This window comes from Macaca thibetana, chromosome Y, assembly GCF_024542745.1.
Source record: "Macaca thibetana thibetana isolate TM-01 chromosome Y, ASM2454274v1, whole genome shotgun sequence".
Classification (NCBI taxonomy): Eukaryota; Metazoa; Chordata; class Mammalia; order Primates; family Cercopithecidae; genus Macaca; species Macaca thibetana.
The window spans coordinates 12089329-12111664 of record NC_065599.1 but is presented as its reverse complement, the minus strand read 5'-3'; the positions used below and the strand labels follow the sequence as shown (position 1 = coordinate 12111664).

The 22336-nt window shown below is 48.3% G+C and overlaps 1 protein-coding gene and 1 long non-coding RNA gene across 5 annotated transcripts in view; both read right to left on the bottom strand.

Annotated features, from left to right (window-relative positions):
- Positions 1-1795: 1795 nt before the first annotated feature.
- LOC126947154 (uncharacterized) lies at positions 1796-4607 on the bottom strand. Of its 2 annotated transcripts, none has more exons than XR_007722950.1 (3): positions 2762-4607; positions 2412-2598; positions 1796-2082 (listed from the first exon to the last, which is right to left on the bottom strand). It is a non-coding gene; the product is annotated as an uncharacterized LOC126947154 (long non-coding RNA). The 2 variants fall into 2 exon arrangements; XR_007722951.1 differs by having other exon boundaries at positions 3000-4607.
- Positions 4608-4922: 315 nt separating this feature from the next.
- The window catches only part of LOC126947142 (P2Y purinoceptor 8), a 74102-nt gene continuing 56688 nt past the window's right edge, over positions 4923-22336 (bottom strand). For 2 of the 3 annotated variants that reach the window (XM_050777781.1, XM_050777782.1), the window contains one exon: positions 4923-9782. In XM_050777781.1, the coding sequence (XP_050633738.1) occupies positions 8679-9758 (1080 nt within the window). In that variant the 5' untranslated portion in view covers positions 9759-9782 and the 3' untranslated portion in view covers positions 4923-8678. Of the gene's footprint in view, positions 9783-11096; positions 11979-22336 lie in introns of those variants that run through there. The other variant, XM_050777783.1, reaches the window with a different exon arrangement.

Below are 22336 nucleotides of genomic sequence, written 5' to 3'. Positions count from 1 at the left end.
ATGTGTGCCGGTTTGTAGGTTGTGTGTAATTCAGTTGCCAAGAACTGAGGAGATCCTACCGTCCAGGAAACACCTGGCAATGTCTGAAGATATGTTTGGCTGTCATGTCTGGGTGTGTGCAGTGTGGGGGTGCTGCTCCCATCTGGTGGGCAGAGCCCAGGGCCACTGCTCAACATCCTACAGTGCCTGGGACGGCCCCACCGCAGAGAGCCCTCCAGCCCCAAATGTCAGCTGTGCTGAGGTGGAGAAACCCTGAGTTAGCATGCGAGGGTTTGTCTATCTATCATCTATCTATGTGTCTATGTTGTCCATCATTTATCCAGCTATTCATCTATCATGTATCCATCTATCTTGTCTGCGGATCTATCTATCACCCTTCCATCTATTTAGCCATGATATCTATCTATCTATCCATCCATCTATGGATCTATGTATGTATGTATTTATCTATCTATCATCTATGTTTGTATGTTTGTATCTGTCTATCGATCATCTATGTATCCATCTATGTATGTATGTATCTATCAATCGTCTATCTATCCATGTATATATCTGTCTATCATCTATCTATCCATCTATGTATGTATGTATCTATCAATCGTCTATCTATCCATGTATATATCTGTCTATCATCTATCTATCCATCTATGTATGTATGTATCTATCAATCGTCTATCTATCCATGTATATATCTGTCTATCATCTATCTATCCATCTATGTATGTATGTATCTATCAATCGTCTATCTATCCATGTATATATCTGTCTATCATCTATCTATCCATCTATGTATGTATGTATCTATCAATCGTCTATCTATCCATGTATATATCTATCATCTATCTATCCATCTATGTATGTATGTATCTATCAATCGTCTATCTATCCATGTATATATCTGTCTATCATCTATCTATCCATCTATGTATGTATGTATCTATCAATCGTCTATCTATCCATGTATATATCTGTCTATCATCTATCTATCCATCTATGTATGTATGTATCTGTCTATCATCTCTGTATCTATCCATCTATCATCTATCTATCCATCTATATATGTATGTATCTATCATCTATGTATCTATCTATCCATCTATGTATATATATATCTGTCTATCCATCATCTATCTATTCTTCCTACCTGTCATCTATCTATTGTATCTACCTACCTACCTCATCTGTCATCTATCCCCCCACTTATGTTGTCTATGTATCTATTATCCATCTGTGTATCCATTATCTACCTGCATCTATCTAGCTATCATCTATTATCTATCTATCCATCCATTCTGTTTATCTATGTATCCATCTATCTATCATCTGTATAACTATCATCTATCTATCTATCTATCTATCTATCTATCTATCTTCTATCCATCTATTCACCTTTCTATCTTTCCATCATCAATGTATTATCTATCTATCTACCTATCTTCTATCCATCTATCTTTCCATTATCAATCTGTTGTCTATCTATCCATCTATCCATCATCTAGACTTTCATCTATCATCTATCAATCTATCATCTACCTTTCATCTATGTATCTATGTATGTATGTATGTATCTATCTATCTCCTATCATCCATTTATCAATCTGTCATCTATCTACCCATGTATGCATCTATCTATCCATCTATTATCTATCCACGTATCTATCCATTTGTCTATTTTTTTTTTTTTTTTGAGACAGAGTCTTGTTCTGTCACCCAGGCTGGAGTGCAGTGACGTGATCTCAGCTCACTACAACCTCCGCCTCCCAGGTTCAAGCGATTCTCCTGCCTCAGCCTCCCGAGTAGCTGGGATTACAGGTGCCCGACACCACGCCTGGTAATTTTGTATTTTTAGTAGAGACGGGGTTTCACCTTGTTGGCCAGGATGGTCTTGAATTCTGGACCTCAGGTGATCTGCCTACCTCGGCCTCCCAAAGTGCTGGAATTACAGGTGTGAGCCACTGCGCCCAGTCTTAAACTCTTTTATCTATCAATCTATCTATCTATCTATCTATCTATCTATCTATCTATCTATCTATCTATCTATCTATCTGTCTGTCTGTCTATCATCTATCTATATCTATCTACCTACTGTCTATGTATTATCTATCTATCTATCTGTATCTATCTACCATCTATCTATCTATCATCTATCTATCTGTATCTATCTACCTACTATCTATCTATCTATCTGTGTATGTATGTATCTATCTATCATCTATCTATCTGTATCTATCTACCTACTATCTATCTATCTATCTATCTATCTGTCTGTCTGTCTATCATCTATCTATATCTATCTACCTACTGTCTATCTATTATCTATCTATCTATCTGTATCTATCTACCTACTATCTATCTATCTATCTATCTATCTGTCTGTCTGTCTGTCTGTCTATCTATCTATATCTATCTACCTACTGTCTATCTATTATCTATCTATCTATCTGTATCTATCTACCTACTATCTATCTATCTATCTATCTATCTATCTATCATCTATCTATCTATCTATCTATCTATCTATCTGTCTGTCTGTCTATCATCTATCTATATCTATCTACCTACTGTCTATCTATTATCTATCTATCTGTATCTATCTACCTACTATCTATCTATCTATCATCTATCTATCTATCTATCTGTCTGTCTATCATCTATCTATATCTATCTACCTACTGTCTATCTATTATCTATCTATCTATCTATCTATCTATATCTATCTACCTACTATCTATCTATCATCTATCTATCTGTATCTATCTACCTACTATCTATCTATCTATCTATCTATCTATCTATCTATCTATCTATCTATCTGTGTATGTATCTATCTATCTATCTATCATCTATCTGTCTATATCTATCTACTATCTATCATTTATCTGTATCTATCTACCTACTATCTATCATCTGTCTATCATCTATCTATCTGTATCTACCTACTATCTATGTATCATCTATCTATCTATGTCTCTATCATCTATCTATCTGTATCTATCTACCTACTATCTATCTATCTATCTATCTATCTATCTATCTATCTATCTATCTATCTATCTATCTATCATCTATCTATCTATCTGTATCTATCATCTATCTATCTACATCTATCTATCTCTACCTACTATCTATCTATCAATCTATCAATCATCTATCTCTACCTACTATCTATCTATCTATCTATCTATCTATCTATCTATCTATCTATGTATCTATCTATCTATCTATGCTATTAGTCCTGTCCCTCTAGAGAACCCTGAGTAAAGCAATGGCGTTTTGTTTTTGTTTTTGTTTGTTTGTTTTCCAGCAGGATAAACGGACCAAGACAGGGAGCCTGTGAAGAGGATAAGACATTGGATCCAGCATCAAATGGGGTCTGTGTTTAAAATGCAAACCCCACAGAAATCAGAGACAGAAACACATTTGCCTTCTGCAGTGGAACAAAACAGAAGCAGCATCAACGCTGATTTTTTTTTTATGTTTTATTTTTAATTTTTACAGACACAGGGTCTCACCGTGTTGCCTAGATTGGCCCTTGAACTCCCGGACTCAAGCAGTCCTCCGGCCTGAGCCTCCCAAAGTGCTGGGATTACCGGCATGAACCACCACGTCTTGATGGAGGCTGAGACTTTTTGGAGTGCCTCCCTCTCTCCATGTCCTGCCAAGGACAGAAGTAAAGTTTTCCATCTTAAAACACGGGTGTGAGTCAACAGACACGTGCTATCTTTTTACTCAAAGCTCGGCAAGTGAACACACGGAGTCAGCTTCCAGGAAACATTCACAGATGTAAGAGGGGGTGTCGGTCGCTCTCCATAGCCAAGTGGCTGCACAAATCGTCATAAAGGCAAAAACAAAAAAAAAACAACAAAAAAAAACTGAAGCACTTTGCCTGCTTGCAACGTCTTCATTTGCGGGAGGATGTCGGCGTTCTCACACAGTGTCGAGGAAGGATATCCTCTCGGCTTCCTCTGACTCAAGCTCTCAGTTTTGTTTACAAGGCAGTTTAGGGATCTTCTGTGCATTGCCCTGAAGGTGTTACTCTGAGGTTTTTCACGGGTTCCGCCCCCCACCCCCATGAGACACACCCAAGGCCCACGCTGAGCACCTGCGGTTGGATCTCCTACGGGGTCTCTTGCTGACTGAGGCCTTTCAGTCCTGGAGGCTCCTGTATCAGCTTTGCTTTCTAGGGTTCAGCTTTGGGACAGTCTAGAGAAGCAGGAGGACAATTTCTCTCTTTCTGTGGAAGTTCTGGGTCTCTCCCGCAGCCCCCAGTTCCCTCTGGAGGCTCTAGGGGAGGATCCTTCCTGCCTCTCCCAGCTCCTGGGGGCTCCAGGGGTCCCTGGGCTTGTGGCCGCATCACTCCAGTGTCTGCCTCCGTCTCCACGTGGCCTCCTCCTCTGCGTCTGCATCTCCTCTTGTGTGTCTTAGAAGGACACCTGCCATTGCGTTTAGGGCCCACCCTACTCCAGAATGATCCAATCTCAAGGTCCTTAATCACATCTGCAAAGACCCTGTTTCCAAATAAGGTCTTACTCACAAGCTCTGAGCATTAGGCTATGGACAGATCTCTCTGGGGACCACTATTCAATCTACTACAATTGTATCCAATTCTTTCTTTTTTTTTTTTTTTTCTTTGAGACGGAGTCTCGCTCTGCCGCCCAGGCTGGAGTGCAGTGGCCGGATCTCAGCTCACAGCAGGCTCCGCCTCCCGGGTTCACGCAATTCTCCTGCCTCAGCCTCCCCAGTAGCTGGGACTACAGGCGCCCGCCACCTTGCCCGGCTAGTTTTTTTTGTATTTTTTAGTAGAGACGGGGTTTCACCGTGTCAGCCAGGATGGTCTCGATCTCCTGACCTCGTGATCCGCCCGCCTCGGCCTCCCAAAGTGCTGGGATTACAGGCTTGAGCCACCGCGCCCGGCCCCAATTCCTTCTGAGAGGCTCTAAGGGAGGATCCCTCCCGCCTCTCCCAGCTCCTGGGGGCTCCAGGGGTCCCTGGGCTTGTGGCTGCGTCACTGCAGTCTCTGCCTGTCCTTCATCCATGTGTGGGAGAGCGCTGTTTCCCAGGGAGGTTCCCCCGCCTGGAGCCTGCAGACCAGCTCACAACAGTGGCTCATTTTTCTGGAGACATGTGGACATTCAGGCTGCACTTGCTGGTACACCATCCTGGCAGTCCCACGTCTACGCCTGCCTCACTCGCCTTCACCAAAGACCACGGCTCGGCAGAGGGCAAAGGCGGGAAGGCTGGTTTCATGCCACGACGGCACATGGCAGGGGGATCTGGAGCGTTCTGAAGGAGGGGATGGGGTGCTCGGTTTATGAAGCTGACCTCCAGGGTCTGCAGCACTTTATACAGAACCGTGCAGGGGCTCACGCCTGTCATCCCAGCACTTTGGAAGGCTGAGGTGGGCAGATCACCTGAGGTCAGGATTTGGAGACCAGTCAGGCCAACATGGTGAAACCCCGTCTGTACTAAAAATACAAAAATTAGCCGGGTGTGGTGGTGCGTGCCTGTCATCCCAGCTACTCAGGAGGCTGAGGCAGGAGAATCGCTTGAACCCAGGAGGCGGAGGTTGCAGTGAGCCGAGATCACACCATTGCACTCCAGCCTGGGTGACAGAGTGAGACTCTGTCTCAAAAAGAAAAAAACAAAAACAAAACAAAAAACACCCAAAAACCAAAAACCAAAAAAACTCTGGTCCTTCAATCAAGAAAAATCAGAAAACACAGAGCTATTGTCTCCAGGGATCCTGGATGCCTTCATGATGTCATTCATGAAGCAGACTTAGGGGGTGATGGAGAGAATGAGCCACCAGACTGCTGGGCATTGCGGGGAAAAAAAAAAAAAAAAAAAAAAAAAAAAGCTTCCTGTGCTATCCAGACAAAAAACAAACAAAAAACAAAAAAACAGAAACAAAAACACACACACAAAAAGAGCATTACACATTACAGGGGCGTCATTCTTCCAGGAGCCTTCATCTGTCTCTAGTGGCCATAGCTGGGAGATTACATCCAAAAAGCACAAAAGAAGTGAAAATGAAAATGGCCTGTCCCTGCCTTAAGTGATGACATTACCTTGTGAAATTCCTTCTCCTGGCTCATCCTGGCTCAAAAGCTCCCCCACTGAGCACCTTGTGACCCCCCCACCCCTGCCCACCAGAGAACCCCCTTTGACTGTAATTTCCCTTTCTCTATCCAAATCCTGTAAAGCGGCCCCACCCCTATCTCCCTTTGATGACTCTCTTTTTGGACTCAGCCCGCCTGCACCCAGGTGATTAAAAAGCTTTATTGCTCACACACAAACACACACACACACACACACACACACACAGAGCACTCCCTGGGATCCAGCCTGGGGCACAGCGGGCCTCCCGAAATGACCCACCCAGGAACCAGCGCGTTGCACTGGTCCACATCACAGTTTCAGGATGTCAGAGTGGATTCAATGCGTGTGTGCATTGGCGGGAGCTGCTGAAATGAAATCCCAGAATTCCTAGCAACTGGGGGCTTAACACGAGTTTATCCTCCTCCGGTCCTGGAGACCAGAAATTTGAGATCCAGGTGTGTCAGGGTCACACTGCCTGGAAAGCTCTAGGGGAGGATCCTTCCTGCCTCTCCCAGCTCCCGGGGGCTCCAGGCGTCCCTGGGCTTGTGGCCGCATCACTCCAATCTCTGCCTCCGTCTCCACGTGGCCTCCTCCTCTGTGTCTGTGTCTCCTCTTCCGTCTCTCACAGGGACACTGGATTGGGCCCATTGTAAATGCAGGATGGCCTCGCCTTACTTCATTACTTTGCAGGGACATGGATGCAGCTGGAAACCATCATTCTTAGCAAACTATCACAAGAACAGAAAACCGAACACCGCATGTTCTCACTCATAGGTGGGAACTGAACAATGAGATCACCTGGACTCGGGAAGGGGAACATCACACACCGGGGCCTATTATGGGGAAGGGGAGGGGGGAGGGATGGCATTGGGAGTTATACCTGATGTAAATGACGAGTTGATGGGTGCTGACGAGTTGATGGCTGCAGCACACCAACATGGCACAAGTATACATATGTAACACACCTGCACGTTATGCACATGTACCCTAGAACTTAAAGTATAATTAAAAAAAAAAAAAGTACAAAAAAAAAAATTACATTTGTAAAGAGCCGGTTTCCAAACACGGTCCCATCCTGATGTTCCGGGTGGACACGGGTTTTGGGAATGATTGAATTAATTACTAAGCCATCTCTGTTTTCCTTCCATGGTAATGATGGCAGGAGAGAGGTGCCAACACAGGGCCTCTGAACAGCAGCTTTGGCCTCCGTCGGTGTCCCCAGTGCACAGAAAGGGAGGGGCTGAGCATCCGAGGCCACCCACTATGGAGACTGCCCAGAGCCCCTGGGCGGATGACCAGCTCTCCCATTCTCGCCTCCAGAACCATCTTTCTCACCCAACAGAGCCAGGAATCCAATTCCCTGTAATGTTCGGACGCCTGTGGGGAGTCAGACCTCTTCTTTACGCTAAACCAGCTCAGGTATTGGGGCTGGTGCAGGCACGTCTGGTGCAGAGGAAGAAAGACAAACACACAGTCTGCTCAACACCACCCACACAGCATGGAGGGGGCCCAGCGACTGACACCCCTGCAGGTTCCTGCGGTCCACACCTGTGTCCGGTGCTTGATCTCCAAACGGTCTCACGGGTCTGGCCAGTTGCCTGCTCCCCGGACCCCGGATGGACTCGCCAGGGGGGGAAACACGAGGCAGACAATGCGCAGAAGGCCGGGAACTGCGGAATCAAGCTGCACCCTTGGGTTGGGATGGGCTGGGACCCATCTCACCGAGCCTCGTTTCCACACCTGGGCCTCCGAGGTCCTCGTCCTGAGTCAGGGAGGCCTGATGGTGGTCCAGGGGCCTGATGGGACCTCCTTCACTCGCAGGGATTCACAGAAGCAGAGGAGGGGTGGGGGGCCCTCCAAGCCAGGTCAGAACAACCGTGCCAGGAATCACCGTGGTCAGCTCCAGGTTGGGGGGTGCGGTGGAGCAGGGAGCAGATGTGGGGAACACGGGAGTAGTTGAGGTGCCGGAATCTCAGGTGCTCCTGGAGTCATCAGAGATGAAGTATATAAATCTGTCCTCGTTCCTCTGAAAGAAGAATTCCAACCACAGCCAGCACAGTGGCCCTGAGTGAAACCAACAGCAATGTCGGTGTGCACCACACTAAGGAGACCAGCACCTCTGGGGGAGAATAAAGGCCAGAACCACAGCTAAGGGACGATGTCAGCAAGGAGAGGAGCTGGGAATGGGGCTGGCAGGTCGCCCAAGGAGGATATATCCAGAGATGGAGTGGCAGAGGGAGCAGGGCTGGTTGAATGTCCATGCTCGGGGACGGACAGGTGTGAGAAGGAGTGTCTAAGGAACTCGGGGGTGGACAGCCCGGCTCCACTAAAAAAAAATACAAAAATTAGCAGGGCGTGGTGGCACACGCTGTCTGGTGCATGGCACACCCGCTGCAGCCTCACAGAGCGCCCTGTGCGCCGCTGGGTTTTGCTGGTTTCTCTACCCTCAGTGAAACCTGGAGACCTTTCCTCACCGGTGCCTCTGCAGTGCCTGGGAGAAACGCAGCTGTTCTCCCTGAACCTCTGGCACCGTGGCCTCTCCATGCGCCCCTGGCTCTCCAAGCTGCACCCCCGGAGACTCAGAACTCGCTCTCCTGCCTCATGAGGCCGGGCCTGGGGGCTCCCTCCAGCCCTTCGGGGTGCGCACCGGCCTCGGAGCGCACGGACGTGGTCCTGGCGGAGAAGAGGCTCTCGCGGCGCGTGTCCAGGGGGTCTCCGGGCACCTGACGGCAGCCCAGATATTCCCGCAGGCGCAGCTGGAATTCCCGGGAGGCAAAGTAATACACAAACGGGTCCAGACAGTTGTTGAGGCAGCTGAGACACAGCGTGAGCTTGTAGACGTGGTAGTAACTCTTGCCGTAGAACAGGCGACCCACGATGTGCGCCAGGAGCACGAAGTTGTTGGGGGCGAAGCAGGTGACAAAGGCCAGCAGGACCACCACGGCCAGGCCCACCGCGCGCCTCCGCTGCTCCCGGCCGTGCGCCTCCTCCGTGCGTAACAGCTTGAGGATGGTGGCCGTGTAACAGGCCACGGTGACCACGAAGGGGATGAGGAACAGCAGGATGAAGATGGTGAAGAGGAACACGGCCCACATGGCCACGCTGGGGAGCATCGTCCACTTGAGGACATCGAAGCAGGTGACGATGCCCAGGGCGTGCACCGGGTAGGTGAGGTCGGTGCGCGCCAGCGGGGACAGGGCGGCCAGGAGCAACAGCCAGGTCCCGGCGCACGCGGCCACCGCGTAACGACGACGGCGCCAGCGCGTGGAGCTGAGCGGGTACAGGACCCCCAGGAAGCGCTCCACGCTGATGCACGTCATGGTGAGGATGCTGGAGTACATGTTTGCGTAAAAGGCCACGGTGACCACGTTGCACAGCAGCACGCCGAACACCCAGTGGTTGCGATTGCAGTGGTAGTAGATCTGGAACGGCAGCACGCTGGCCAGCATCAGGTCCGTGACGCTCAGGTTGATCATGAAGATGACCGACGGGGATTTGGGCCCGATGCGCCGGCACAGGACCCACAGGGAGAACAGGTTCCCCGGGATGCTGACCAGCGCCACCAGCGAGTACACCACCGGCAGGGCCACCGCGATCGTCGGGTTCCGGAGCATCTGCAGCGTCGCGTTGTCCGGGCCGGTGCTGTTTGGGACGTGCATCCTGGAGGGGTCCTCGCCCGGGCTCTGCAGAGGGAAGGGCGCACGGCTCAGGGGTGCGGGCGGGGAGGTGGCTGCCGGGAGGGCTCCCCGGGGACCAAGGAGGGTGGGGACATGCGTTCGCAGACGGCTCCCGGTCTCCTCCATCCCTCCCGCCCTTCCTCCCTCCTTCCCTCTCCTCCTTCTTTCCCTGCCTGTCTGCTTCCTTTCTTCACCCTCTGTCGTTTTCTTCTTTCCTCTCTTCTCCCCTTTCTCCTTCCTTCCTCCTGGCTCCTTCCTTCTCTCCCTCCCTCCTACCTTCTCTTCTTCCCTCCTTCCTTCCCTTCTTTTCTGTTCTCCCCACTCCCTCCCTTTTCCCATCCTTCCTTCCCTCACTCCCTCCCTCCCTTCTCTGCTTTCTTCCTTCCTTCCCTCCTTCCTTCTTTCCCTCCTTCCTCCCTTTCTCCCTTCCTACCTTCCGTCTTTCCTCTTTCTCCTCTTTCCTTCCTTCCCTCCCATCCTTTCTTCTCTTCCCTCCTTCCTTCCTTCATTCCTTCTTTCCCTCCCTCCCTCTTTCCTCCTTTCCCTCTTCCCTTCCTTCACTCCTTCCCTCCCTCCTTCCTCCCTTTCTCCCTTCCTTCCTACCTTCTGTCTTTCTTCTTTCTCCTCTCTCCTTCCTTCCCTCCCTCCTTTCTTTCCTCCTTCCCTCCCCTCCTTCCTTCTCTTCCCTCCCTCCCTCCTTCGTTCCTTCCTTCCCTCCCTCCTTCCTCCCTTCTCTCCCTCCCTCCCTCCTTCCTCCCTTTCTTCCTTCCTTCCTACCTTCCTTCTGTCTTTCCTCTTTCTCCTGTCTCCTTCCTTCCCTCTCTTTCTTTCCTCCTTCCCTCCCCTCCTTCTTTCTCTTCCCTCCCTTCCTCCTTCGTTCCTTCCTTCCCTCCCTCCCTCCCTCTTTCCTCCCTTCCCTCCTCCCTTCCTTCCCTCCCTGCCTCCTTCCTCCCTTTCTCCCTTCCTTCCTACCATCCTTCTGTCTTTCCTCTCTCTCCTCTCTCCTTCCTTCCCTCCCTCCTTTCTTTCCTCCTTCCCTCTCATCCTTCCTTCTCTTCCCCCCCTCTCTCCTTCATTCCTTCTTTCCCTCCCTCCCTCCCTCCCTCCCTCCCTCCCTTCCTTCCTTCCTTCCCCTCCCTCCTTCCCCTCCTTCTTTGGATCAGGGAGGTCATTGGAGACCTTGGTGCATGTCACAGGCTGAGACTCTTAGAAGATCCAGAGTGGGGCCTGTGGCTCCCCTGGGCAGGTTGAACGCATTGTTGTACAGATCTCACGACTCACTCACTGTCCCCCATGGATGGAAACCACAAAGCGACCGACCTTCAGCCCCCAGGTGTCAATCCTTTCATTTCAGGGACATTCCTCCCACAGAGCATGTATCAGCAGAAAACATACAATCCGAGCGCCGGGAGATCTCCAAAGTCTTTCTAGCTTGTAACACCCATGTCAACCCAAGGCTCCACCCTGCTCTTTCTTCCTCCAGAGGAGGCCTGTGACTTCTTACCAACCGCTGCGCAAACAGCTTCCTCAAACTGCTTTTAAAATGGCCCAGAGCTTTCATTTCAGTTTCAGGGAGAAGTTTTGTGCCCCGCCTGGACGTGCCCAGGTGTGAAACCTAAGGTTATGCACGAGTCAGCACCGCCCTCCACGGCCAGCTGGGCACCTCCGGCCACCTATGGCTTCAGGAGGAAAATCAGACCCTTCCTTCTTAGGGTTCTGCCTGCTGTGGCCGTGGGGGACGTCTGGAAGGACAGACGCTTCAGCCATGCACTGCTGATGAAAAATGTGTCTGTCAAAGGGACACTAGTTTTATTTCGAGAATGTAAAGTGGACAGAACTGGAAACAGGGGTGCCCTGGAATTGTTCTTTTGCTTGTTTGTTTTTGTTTTATGGAGATGGGGTCTTGCTTTGTTGCCCAGGCTGGAGGGCAGTGGTGCAAACGTAACTCACTGCAGCCTCCAATGCCTGGCCTCAAGCAATCCTCCTGCCTCAGCCTCCTGAGTAGCTGGGACTACAGGTGAGAGTACCACCATGCACAGCTAATATTTTTATTTTTTGTAGACATGGGGTTTTGCTATATTGCCCAGGCCGGTCTCAAACTCCTGGCTTCAAGCAATCCTCCTGAGTAGCTGGGACTACAGGTGCATGCCACCATGCCCAGCTAATATTTTTATTTTTTGTAGACATGGGGTTTTGCTATATTGCCCAGGCTGGTCTCAAACTCCTGGCTTCAAGCAATCCTCCTGAGTAGCTGGGGCTACAGGTGCATGCCACCATGCACAGCTAATATTTTTATTTTTTGTAGACATGGGGTTTTGCTATATTGCCCAGGCCGGTCTCAAACTCCTGGCTTCAAGCAATCCTCCTGAGTAGCTGGGACTACAGGTGCATGCCACCATGCCCAGCTAATATTTTTATTTTTTGTAGACATGGGGTTTTGCTATATTGCCCAGGCTGGTCTCAAACTCCTGGCTTCAAGCAATCCTCCTGAGTAGCTGGGGCTACAGGTGCATGCCACCATGCACAGCTAATATTTTTATTTTTTGTAGACATAGGGTTTTGCTATATTGCCCAGGTTGGTCTCAAACTCCTGGCATCAAGCAATCCTCCTGCTTTAGCCTCCTGAGTAGCTGGGACTACAGGTGAGAGTACCACCATGCACAGCTAATATTTTTATTTTTTGTAGACATGCAGTTGTGCTATGTTGCCCAGGCTGGTCTCAAACTCCTGGCTTCAAGCAATCCTCCTGCCTCAGCCTCCTGAGTAGCTGGGACTACAGGTGCATGCCACCATGCCCAGCTAACATTTTTATTTTTTGTAGACATGGGGTTTTGCTGTGTTGCCCAGGCCGGTCTCAAACTCCTGGCTTCAAGCAATCCTCCTGCCTTAGCTTCCTGAGTAGCTGGGACTACAGGTGAGAGTACCACCATGCACAGCTAATATTTTTATTTTTTGTAGACATGGGGTTTTACTCTTTTGCCCAGGCTGGTCTCAAACTCCTGGCTTCAAGCAATCCTCCTGCCTCGGCCTCCCAAAGTGTTGGGATTACAGGCCTGAGCCATCGCGCCTGGGCTGGAATTTGTGGCTTTAACCCTCCAGGTAGGCAGCTGTGCCTCGCACACATTTAACCAGCACGTGCTGTTGCAAGTCCTGCAATGGCGGCCTCACCCAGCCACCCTCATGTCTGTAACCTGTGTGGTCTGACGATCCAGCAAGCAGTCCCTTCGCAGCCAGACGTGTTGCAATTTCGGGTCTGTCCCCTGTGGCCACTGGACAGCCCCCAGGGAAGACAGCCAGCCAGGACTGCTGAGCAACGTGGGTGATTAATCAAGAAATTACCTCTAACCGTCACCAGCTGCCCGGACACAAGAGGCACCGGCTTGCGGTTTGGGTCCCGCCGAGGCTGGGGCGGCAGGATGGAAATTTCACAAAATGAGTACAACGGTTGCTCTTGGCGGTGTCTGGCCTGCAGAGGTGGCTTTTCCAGAAATATCTGGGCACTGAATGGTCTGAAGCAACAGACCGACCACAGGTGGGCGCTCAGGGGCTGCAGGTTAGACCCTATTTTTTTCTTTTCTTTTTCTTTTCTTTTTTTTTTTTTTTTTTTTTTGGAACTCTGTCACCCAGGCAGGGGTGCAGTGGCGCGATCTCGGCTCACTGCAACCTCTGCCTCCCTGAGTTCAAATGATTCTCCTGCCTCAGCCTCCCGAGTAGCTGGGACTACAGGCGTCCGCCACCCTGCCTGGCTACTTTTTGTATTTTGAGTAGAGACGGGGTTTTACCATATTTGCCAGGCTGGTCTTGAATTCCTGACCTCAGGTGATCCAATGGCCCCGGCCTCCCAAAGTGCTGGGATGACAGGCGTGAGCCACCATGCCCGGCCAGGTTGGACCCTTTTTCTTACGCTTTGCAGGAAATGCATACCTTTCTGGCAGCAATGCATCCAGGAATGTTTCTCACCTGTTGAGGGTCTGTGTGTATCTCTCCCACCCCTCTCATTCATTTCTTCTAAAAACAGCTTTACCAGCCGGGTGCTGTGGCTCACACCTATAATCCCAGCACTTTGGGAGGCCGAGGCGGGCAGATCACCAGGTCAGGAGATCGAGACCATCCTGGCTAACATGGTGAAACCCCATCTCTACTAAAAAAAACACAAAAAAATTAGCGTGGTGGTAGGTGCCTGTCGTCCCAGCTACTCTGGAGGCTGAGGCCGGAGAATGGCGTGAACCCGGGAGGTGGAGCTTGCAGTGAGCTGAGATGGCGCCACTGCACTCAAGCCTGGGCAACAGAGCAAGACTCCGTCTCAAAAATAAATAAATAAATAAATAAATAAATAAATAAAATAAAATAAACAAAAACAAAAACAGCTTTACCAAGATGTGAGTTACATATTACATATCATAACCTTTCGCTCATTCATACATTTCAATGGTTTTTAATATATTCACAGATGTGTAAACAACACCATCATGCAATTCCAGAACCATTTTCCTCCCTGAACAAAACTCAGAACCTGGCCAGGCATCATGGTTCACACCTGTCATCCCAGCACTTTGGGAGGCCGAGGCGGGTGGATCACCAGGTCAGGAGATCGAGACCATCCTGGCTAACATGGTGAAACCCCATCTCTACTAAAAAAAAACACAAAAAAATTAGCGTGGTGGCAGGTGCCTGTGGTCCCAGCTACTCTGGAGGCTGAGGCAGGAGAACGGCGTGAACCCAGGAGATGGAGCTTGCAGTGAGCTGAGATGGTGCCACTGCACTCAAGCCTGGGTGACAGAGTGAGACTCCATCTCAAAAATAAATAAATAAATAAAATAAAAAACAAAACAAACAAAAAACAGCTTTACCAAGATGTGAGTTACATATTACATACCATAACCTTTCGCTCATTCATACATTTCAATGGTTTTTAATATATTCACAGATGTGTAAACAACACCATCATGCAATTCCAGAGCCATTTTCCTCCCTGAACAAAACTCAGAACCTGGCCAGGCATCGTGGTTCACACCTGTCATCCCAGCACTTTGGGAGGCCGAGGCGGGTGGATCACCTGAGGTCAGGAGTTCGAGACCAGCCTGGCTAACATGGTAAAACCCCATCTCTACTAAAAATACACAAGAAATTAACCGAGTGTGGTGGCGGGTGCCTGTCATCCCAGCTACTCCAGAGGCTGAGGCAGGAGAATTGCTTGAACCACTGTGTGGGGCAGAGGTTGCAGTGAGCCGAGATCACACCATTGCACTCAAGCCTGGGCAACAAAAGCGAAACTCCATCTCGAAACAAAACAACACAACACAAAACAAAAACCGTTGAGAACCCCACAACTGTCGATCCTGTTGTTTCCTGTCCTCAGCCCCTGTCAACCTCAAATCTGCTTTCTGGTCCCTGTGGATTAGCCTATTCTAGACATTTTATAAGAAGAAAATTCGACAATATGTGATCTTTTGTGTCCAGCTTCTGTCACTGAGCCTGGAGTCTTCAAAGTTCATCCACACAGGAGTCTGTGTCAGAGCTTAAGTCCTTTTAGTGGCTGCATAATAGTCCATTGTGTGGGCACATATACACCATGGAATACTATGCAGCCATCAAAAAGGATGAGTTCACGTCCTTTGCAGGGACATGGATGCAGCTGGAAACCATCATTCTCAGCAAACTATCGCAAGAACAGAAAACCAAACACCGCATGTTCTCACTCATAGGTGGGAATTGAACAATGAGATCACTTGGACACAGGGAGGGGAACATCACACACTGGGGCCTGTTGTGGGGAGGGTAGAGGGTGGAGGGATAGCATTAGGAGATACACCTAATGTAAATGATGAGTTAATGGGCGCAGCACACCAACATGGCACATGTATACCTATGTAACAAACCTGCACGTTGTGCACATGTACCCTAGAACTTAAAGTATAATAATAATAAAAAAGAAGAAATGTAAGTCCATAATGAGATATATGTACTTTGCAATGGTAAGAGTCTATGAATTAATATAAAACATGCGTGGTTTTTTTTTTTTTTATCAGAAATGGTTATTAAAATTTTATGAAAAGCCTTTTCAGCATCTATGAAAATAATCACATTTTTCTTTAGGTCTATTAATGTGGTGACATGAATATTTTAATTATCTATTCCCTCAGTTGTAAAATACCATCATTTGTATAACCAGGTCTTTTAAAAAATAGCTTCTGGGGGGCAAAATACAAATAAAAATATTATTTATATAAGTAAAAAAATTGTCCACTGTATGGATAGACAAATTCTGTTTATTCATCCTCTGTGGATGGTTCTGATTTTTTTTTTTAATTGAGATGGAGTCTTGCTCTGTTGCCCAGGCTGAAGTGCAATGGCATTATCTCAGCTCACGGCAACCTCCATCTCCCGGGTTCAAGCGATTCTCCTGCCTCAGCCTCCTGGGTAGCTGGGGCTACAGGAACCTGCCACCACGCCTGGCTAATTTTTTTGTAATTTTTTTTTCTTTTTGAGACGGAGTTTCACTCTTTTTGCCCAGGCTGGAGTGCAACGGTGTGATCTCAGCTCACTGCAACCTCCGCCTCCCGGGTTCAAGCGATTCTCCTGCCTCAGCCTCCCGAGTAGCTGGGGCTACAGGCGCCCGCCACCACACCCAGCTAATTTTTGTATTTTTAGTAGAGACGGGGTTTCACCGTGTTAGCCAGGATGGTTGCGAACTGTTGACCTCAGGTAATCCACCCTCCTCAGCCTCCCAAAGTGCTGGGATTGCAGATGTGAGCCACCGTGCCCAGCCCTTTTTTTTTTTTTTTTGTAATTTTAGTAATGATGGGGTTTTACCATGTTGGCCAGGCTGGTCTCAAACTCCTGATCTCAGATGATCCGCCTGCCTCAGCCTCCCAAAGTGCTGGGATTCCAGGTATGAGCTACCACACCTACCCCATTTTTTTTTTTTTTTTTTTTTTGTAATTTTAGTAGTGATGGGGTTTCATCATGTTGGCCAGGCTGGTCTCAAACTCCTGATCTCAGATGATCTGCCCACCTCAGCCTCCCAAAGTGCTGGGATGACAGGTGTGAGCCACCACGCCCGGCGTGTTCCTGATTCTTGGAGCTGCTCTCCCCTCATTCCCAGCCCTGGGAATCCCTTTCTGAAGGGTTCAGATGAGGAGAGCAGGAATCCTACAGTCTTGTTCGGGGTGGACCTTACAGGATTGGGATGAGAAAGACAAAAAAGGTAGCCCTTATTGGCAGCAGGGATGGCATGCCAGTGACAGACCCTTTTTGACAGCTATTGTCTCCTAGCTACAGCAACCCCTCCTTCCTGAGTGTTGGGGGCTGTCCCCAAGTATTGAGCACACAGGGGAGCGAGAGGGCCCAGCCCTAAGGAGTCACAAGCCAGCCCCATGCTTCTCATCTGCTCTCCTTTCTGGGTTTGTGGGGTGTTTGCACCACCCAGTTTGTGGTTCTTTTGATAGGGCTGCCTCAGGAGGCCCTGAACCCCAAACGCGGCAAATGGCACTCTGTTGGAGCTGTGCTGCTGGAAGACAATCAAAACGGATGCTGGCTTCAATTACCTACTTTGATTACATAGGAGGAAGTTGTCGTGGACCACACCCTGCATGATACACTCGTTAGTATGGCCATTTCTTACTTAGAAATAGAGTCTGAGTCTATGTCATTCCTGAAGTCAAAAATGCGGTCATAATAGAGTAGGGAGAAGCCCTAATAGAATTCACTGGTGTCCTCAGGAGAAAGAGAAATTTAGGCACAGACACAGTGAAGGCATGGGAAGATGAAGACAGAGACGAGAGTGGATGGATGGGTAGATGGGTGAATACATGCATGGATGGGTGGGTGGATGGATGGGTACATGCATAGATGAGTGGATGAATGGGTACATAGGTGGGTGGATGGATGGATGAATGGATGGATGCGTGGCTGAATGGATGAGTGCCTGGGTGGGCAGATGGATGGGTGGGTGGATGGATGGTTGGATGGATGGAGTGCATGGAAGGGTGGGTGGGTGGGTGGGAGGGTGAATGTGTGGATGAATAGTGGGTGGGTAGGTGGGTGCATGGGTGGATGGATGGATCAATTTTTAGGTGAATGGATGTGTGGGTGGATGAATTGATGGGTTGATGGGTAGATGGATGGGAAGATGTATAGATGAGTAGGTGTATGGGTGGATGGATGGATGGGTGGATAGATGGATGAGTGGTTGGATGGGTGGGGGATGGATGATGAATGGATGGGGATGGGTAGATGGATGGGTGGGTGGAAGGGTGGATGAATGGTGGGTGCATTTGTGAATGGATGAGTGAGTGGGTGGGTGGATGGGTGGGTGGATAGATGGATGAGAGGGTAGATGGGTGGTTGGATGGATGATGAATGGATGGGGATGGGTAGATGGATGGGTGGATGGATAGATGGTGGGTGGGTTTGTGAATGGGTGAGTGGTTGGGTGGGTGGATGGGTGGATGGATGGATCAGTATTTAGGTGAATGGATGTGTGGGTGGATGAATTGATGGGTTGATGGGTAGATGGATGGGAAGATGTATAGATGAGTAGGTGGATGGGTGGATGGATGGATGGGTGGATAGATGGATGAGAGGGTGGATGGGTGGGTGGATGGATGATGAATGGATGGGGATGGGTAGATGGATGGGTGGGTGGAAGGGTGGATGAATGGTGGGTGCATTTGTGAATGGATGAGTGAGTGGGTGGGTGGATGAGTAGATGGATGGATCAGTATTTAGGTGAATGGGAAGAATCCAGGTTTGGGACATCTCCCATGACCAGGTTGTTCAGGATTTTACAATGTGGTGTCAGGGTCACTGTTAGTGCACCCAGACGTGTTTGAGGAAGAGTCCTTGATACCGATTTAGAAAAATAATGGGTCGGCCAGGCGCAGAGGATCACACCTGTAATCCCAGCATTTTGGGAGGCCGAGGCAGGTGGATCACTAGGTCAGGAGATCAAGACCATCCTGGCTAACACGGTGAAACCCTGTCTCTACTAAAAATACAACAACGACAACGACAACAAAAATTAGCCGGGCGTGGTGGTGGGTGCCTGTAGTCCCAGCTACTCGGGAGGCTGAGGCAGGAGAATGGCATGAACCAGGGAGGCGGAGCTTGCAGTCTGCCGAGGTCGTGCCACTGCATGCCAGCCTGGGAGACAGAGCGAGACTTCGTCTCAAAAAAAAAAAAAAAAAAAAGAAATATAATGGGTCATGTAGATGTTTGAGAGGTAGCTGAGGGTGACCAATGCCAGGTCTAGAAGAACAAGGGTCATCTAAAAGGCTTCCCCCACCCTCAAGAATAGTTGGAAATGTAGGAGACATCTCTGGTCGTCACAACTTAAGGAAGGATGCTACTAGGATCTGGTGGGTGGAGCTCAGGGTTGGCGCTCAACACCCTACCATGCACTAGAGGGCCCCATCACAGATAACCATCCAGCCTCAAATATCTACAGTGCTGAGGTTGACAACCTGGCCTGAGCATAAGAAATTCACCATTGGCCTGGTGCAGTGGCTCACGCCTGTAATCTCAGCACTTTGGGAGGCTGAGGTGGGTGGATCACCTGAGGTCAGGAGTTTGAGACCAGCTTGGCCAACACGGTGAAGCCCCATCTCTACTAAAAATACAAAACTTAGACAGGCGTGTTGGCGGCCACCTGTAATCCCAGCTACTTGGGAAGTTGAAGCAGGAGAATTGCTTGAACCCGGGAGGCAGAGGTTGCAATAAGCTGAGATCGTGCCACTGCACTCCAGCCTGGGTGACAGAGTGAGATTCCATCCCCCCCAAAAAAAAAAAAAGAAATTCACCATCTATCTATCCATGAATCCATTTGTCTATCAATCCCCTGTCATCCATCTATGATCTATTGTCTGTCTATATCAATTATCTATCAATCAGCTAATCATCTTGCAACCAATGATCTATCATCTGTCTATATCAATTATCTATCAATCATCTATCTGTCTTCTATCACTTATCTATCTAGCAATCATATCTATCATGTATCAATTATGAATCAATCATCTTTCTACGGATCTGTCATCTATCCATATCAATTACCTACCAATCGATTATCTATTAATTACATCTATTTGTCATCTGTGTATCAGTTATCTAACAATGACATATATGTGTTCATCAATCATCTATCAATTATTTATCTATGCATCAATTATCTATCCATTCAATGGTTTGCAAATGTGAATGATTTAGGTATGATAATTGAGAAGATGCTCCTGGCATCTGGTGGGTAGATTCCAGGGACATTGCTCAACACCCCACAGTACACAAGATGGCCCCACCACGGAGGATGATCTGGCGTGAAATGTCAGCAGTGCTGAGGCTGAGAAACCTGCCCTCAAGCAACTGTGTGACAAGAACAGGCTTCAGCAAAACACACAGAGCCCAGGAGTACTTTCCAAAGAATGCCTGCAAGAGACTTTCAGGGAGAGAAAGGACCCCAGGGAGATGGTCCTAGCAAGGAGCTGGTGTCACGGAAAGGGACAGTGGTCTCATCATGGTTAGTGACTAGCTGTGGATGAAGAACGATTCCTTAAAATGCCTGCACGTGCCCCTCATTGTCTTGCCATCATGGACCTCCCACTCCATCATAGAGGAGGAGACCTGGTCTACGGGAAGACATAAGGAACATGGGCTAAAACATCTCTTGGTCCCTGGGCTGGAGTGGGGTCAGACGTCAGAGCTGTGGCCAGAAGCAATGACAAAGAGAAGGTCTTGACTCCTCTGGAACCTTCCTTTGGTATCTCCTGTTTCCAATCCTACGCATTTCTCTGTATGATGGACACCAATGCTTTTAAAATGAAAATGGCACTTGCAGGCGTGTGTGTGTGTGTGTGTGTGTGTGTGTGTGTGTAGGCACAGCAGGGAAGCAGAAATCATTACCAACATACCTTTTGCAAACAGGGATCCCATAAACCAGAGAGATTGCAGAAGGCAGACTGTAAATAAGAGATTGCAGAGAGGTTATAGGGTGATAGACAGGTGCTTTTGGGAGGGAGGAAGTAGGAAGAAATTGGAGGTTTTCATTATGGGAAGCTGAAGTGACACAGGTATTATTTATTTATTTATTTATTTATTTATTTATGAGACAGAGTCTCACTCTGTTGCCCAGGCTGGAGTGCAGTGGTGCGATCTTGGCTCACTGCAACCTCTGCCTCCCGGGTTCAAGCGATTCTCCTGCCTCAGCCTCCTGAGTAGCTGGGATTACAGACACCTGCCACCACGCCTGGCTAATTTTTGTATTTTTAATAGAGATGGGGTTTCAGCATGTTGGCCAGGCTAATCTTAAACTCCTGACCTCATGATCTGCCCTCCTCGGCCTCCCAAAGTAATGGGATAGCAGATGTGAGCCACTGCGCCTGGCACAGGTATCTTTTTATGTGACCATAGATAGCAGGGGCTAAGGAAACAGAGAGGCTATGTGGTGGGCTCAGGGTGCAAAGACTATCATGGAGCATACCAGAAGCCTCCCGCCCCCTGCTGTCTGCCTTTCCGGTGGTCCCTCTCCACTGAACTGCAACTTATCCTAATAAAACCAGGGTTCATACCACCCCTTCCAGGCATGTTCCCAAGTCCCCTCACCCACAGAAGCAGATGCAACCTCTTCTGAACTTCCAACCACCACTGAGTTTTCAACTTTGGTTTAATGTTTAGACCTTCCAATTACAGAACACACACACCCTTGTTATGAGTAAAAGAATAAAGGGAAATAGAGAGCTCCGTATTCATGTTTGTCTTCATAGCTTTCCCCTCCAGGTCCCACTCCCCTTCAGAAATAACCTCTGGGAGCTCCTCTGCGGTGGAGCCTCCTTCCAGACACAGGTGAGTTTTATTTTTCTAGTAGGACATACACCCGTCACCACCTTTGTGAATGTCTTGTGGTGTCTCTAACCATATGCCCCACAGTGAGGGGATTTGGATGGATCAATTCTGCTTCAGCCTGTGCTTACACACACTCCTCTGTAAGTATTTTTGTGCATACCTGTGAGAACATTTTCTAGGATAGATTTCTAGGAGAAGAACGGCTGATGTGAAGGGTGTGCATATTTTAAATTGAATGCCTGTATTAGAAAGGAAGTAAGATCTAAAATCAACGATTTAAGTTTCCACCTCAAGGAACTAGAAAAAGAAGAGCAAATTAAATCTAATGGAAGAAGAAAGAAAGAAATCATAAATAATGGATTAGAGTATAAATCAATGAATTTGAAAACAGGAAATCCATAGAGGACAGAAATCAGTGGAATTGAAAACAGCAAGTCAATAGGCAAAAAAACCCCAACAAAACCATAGGCTTGTTCTTTGAAGTAACAATCAGTGAGACTAATAAGCTTCTGGCCAGGTTAACAACAACAACAAAGAGTGAGAACACAAGTTACTAATACTGCAAATGAAAGAGGAGACATCACTACAGATCCCACGGACATTCAAAAGCTCATAAAGAAATATTATACACAATTCTGCGCCCATAAAATCGATCACCTAGATGAAAAGCACAAAAGGACAAAATCTGACAACTCACACAACAAGAAATAGCCAATCTGAGTAAG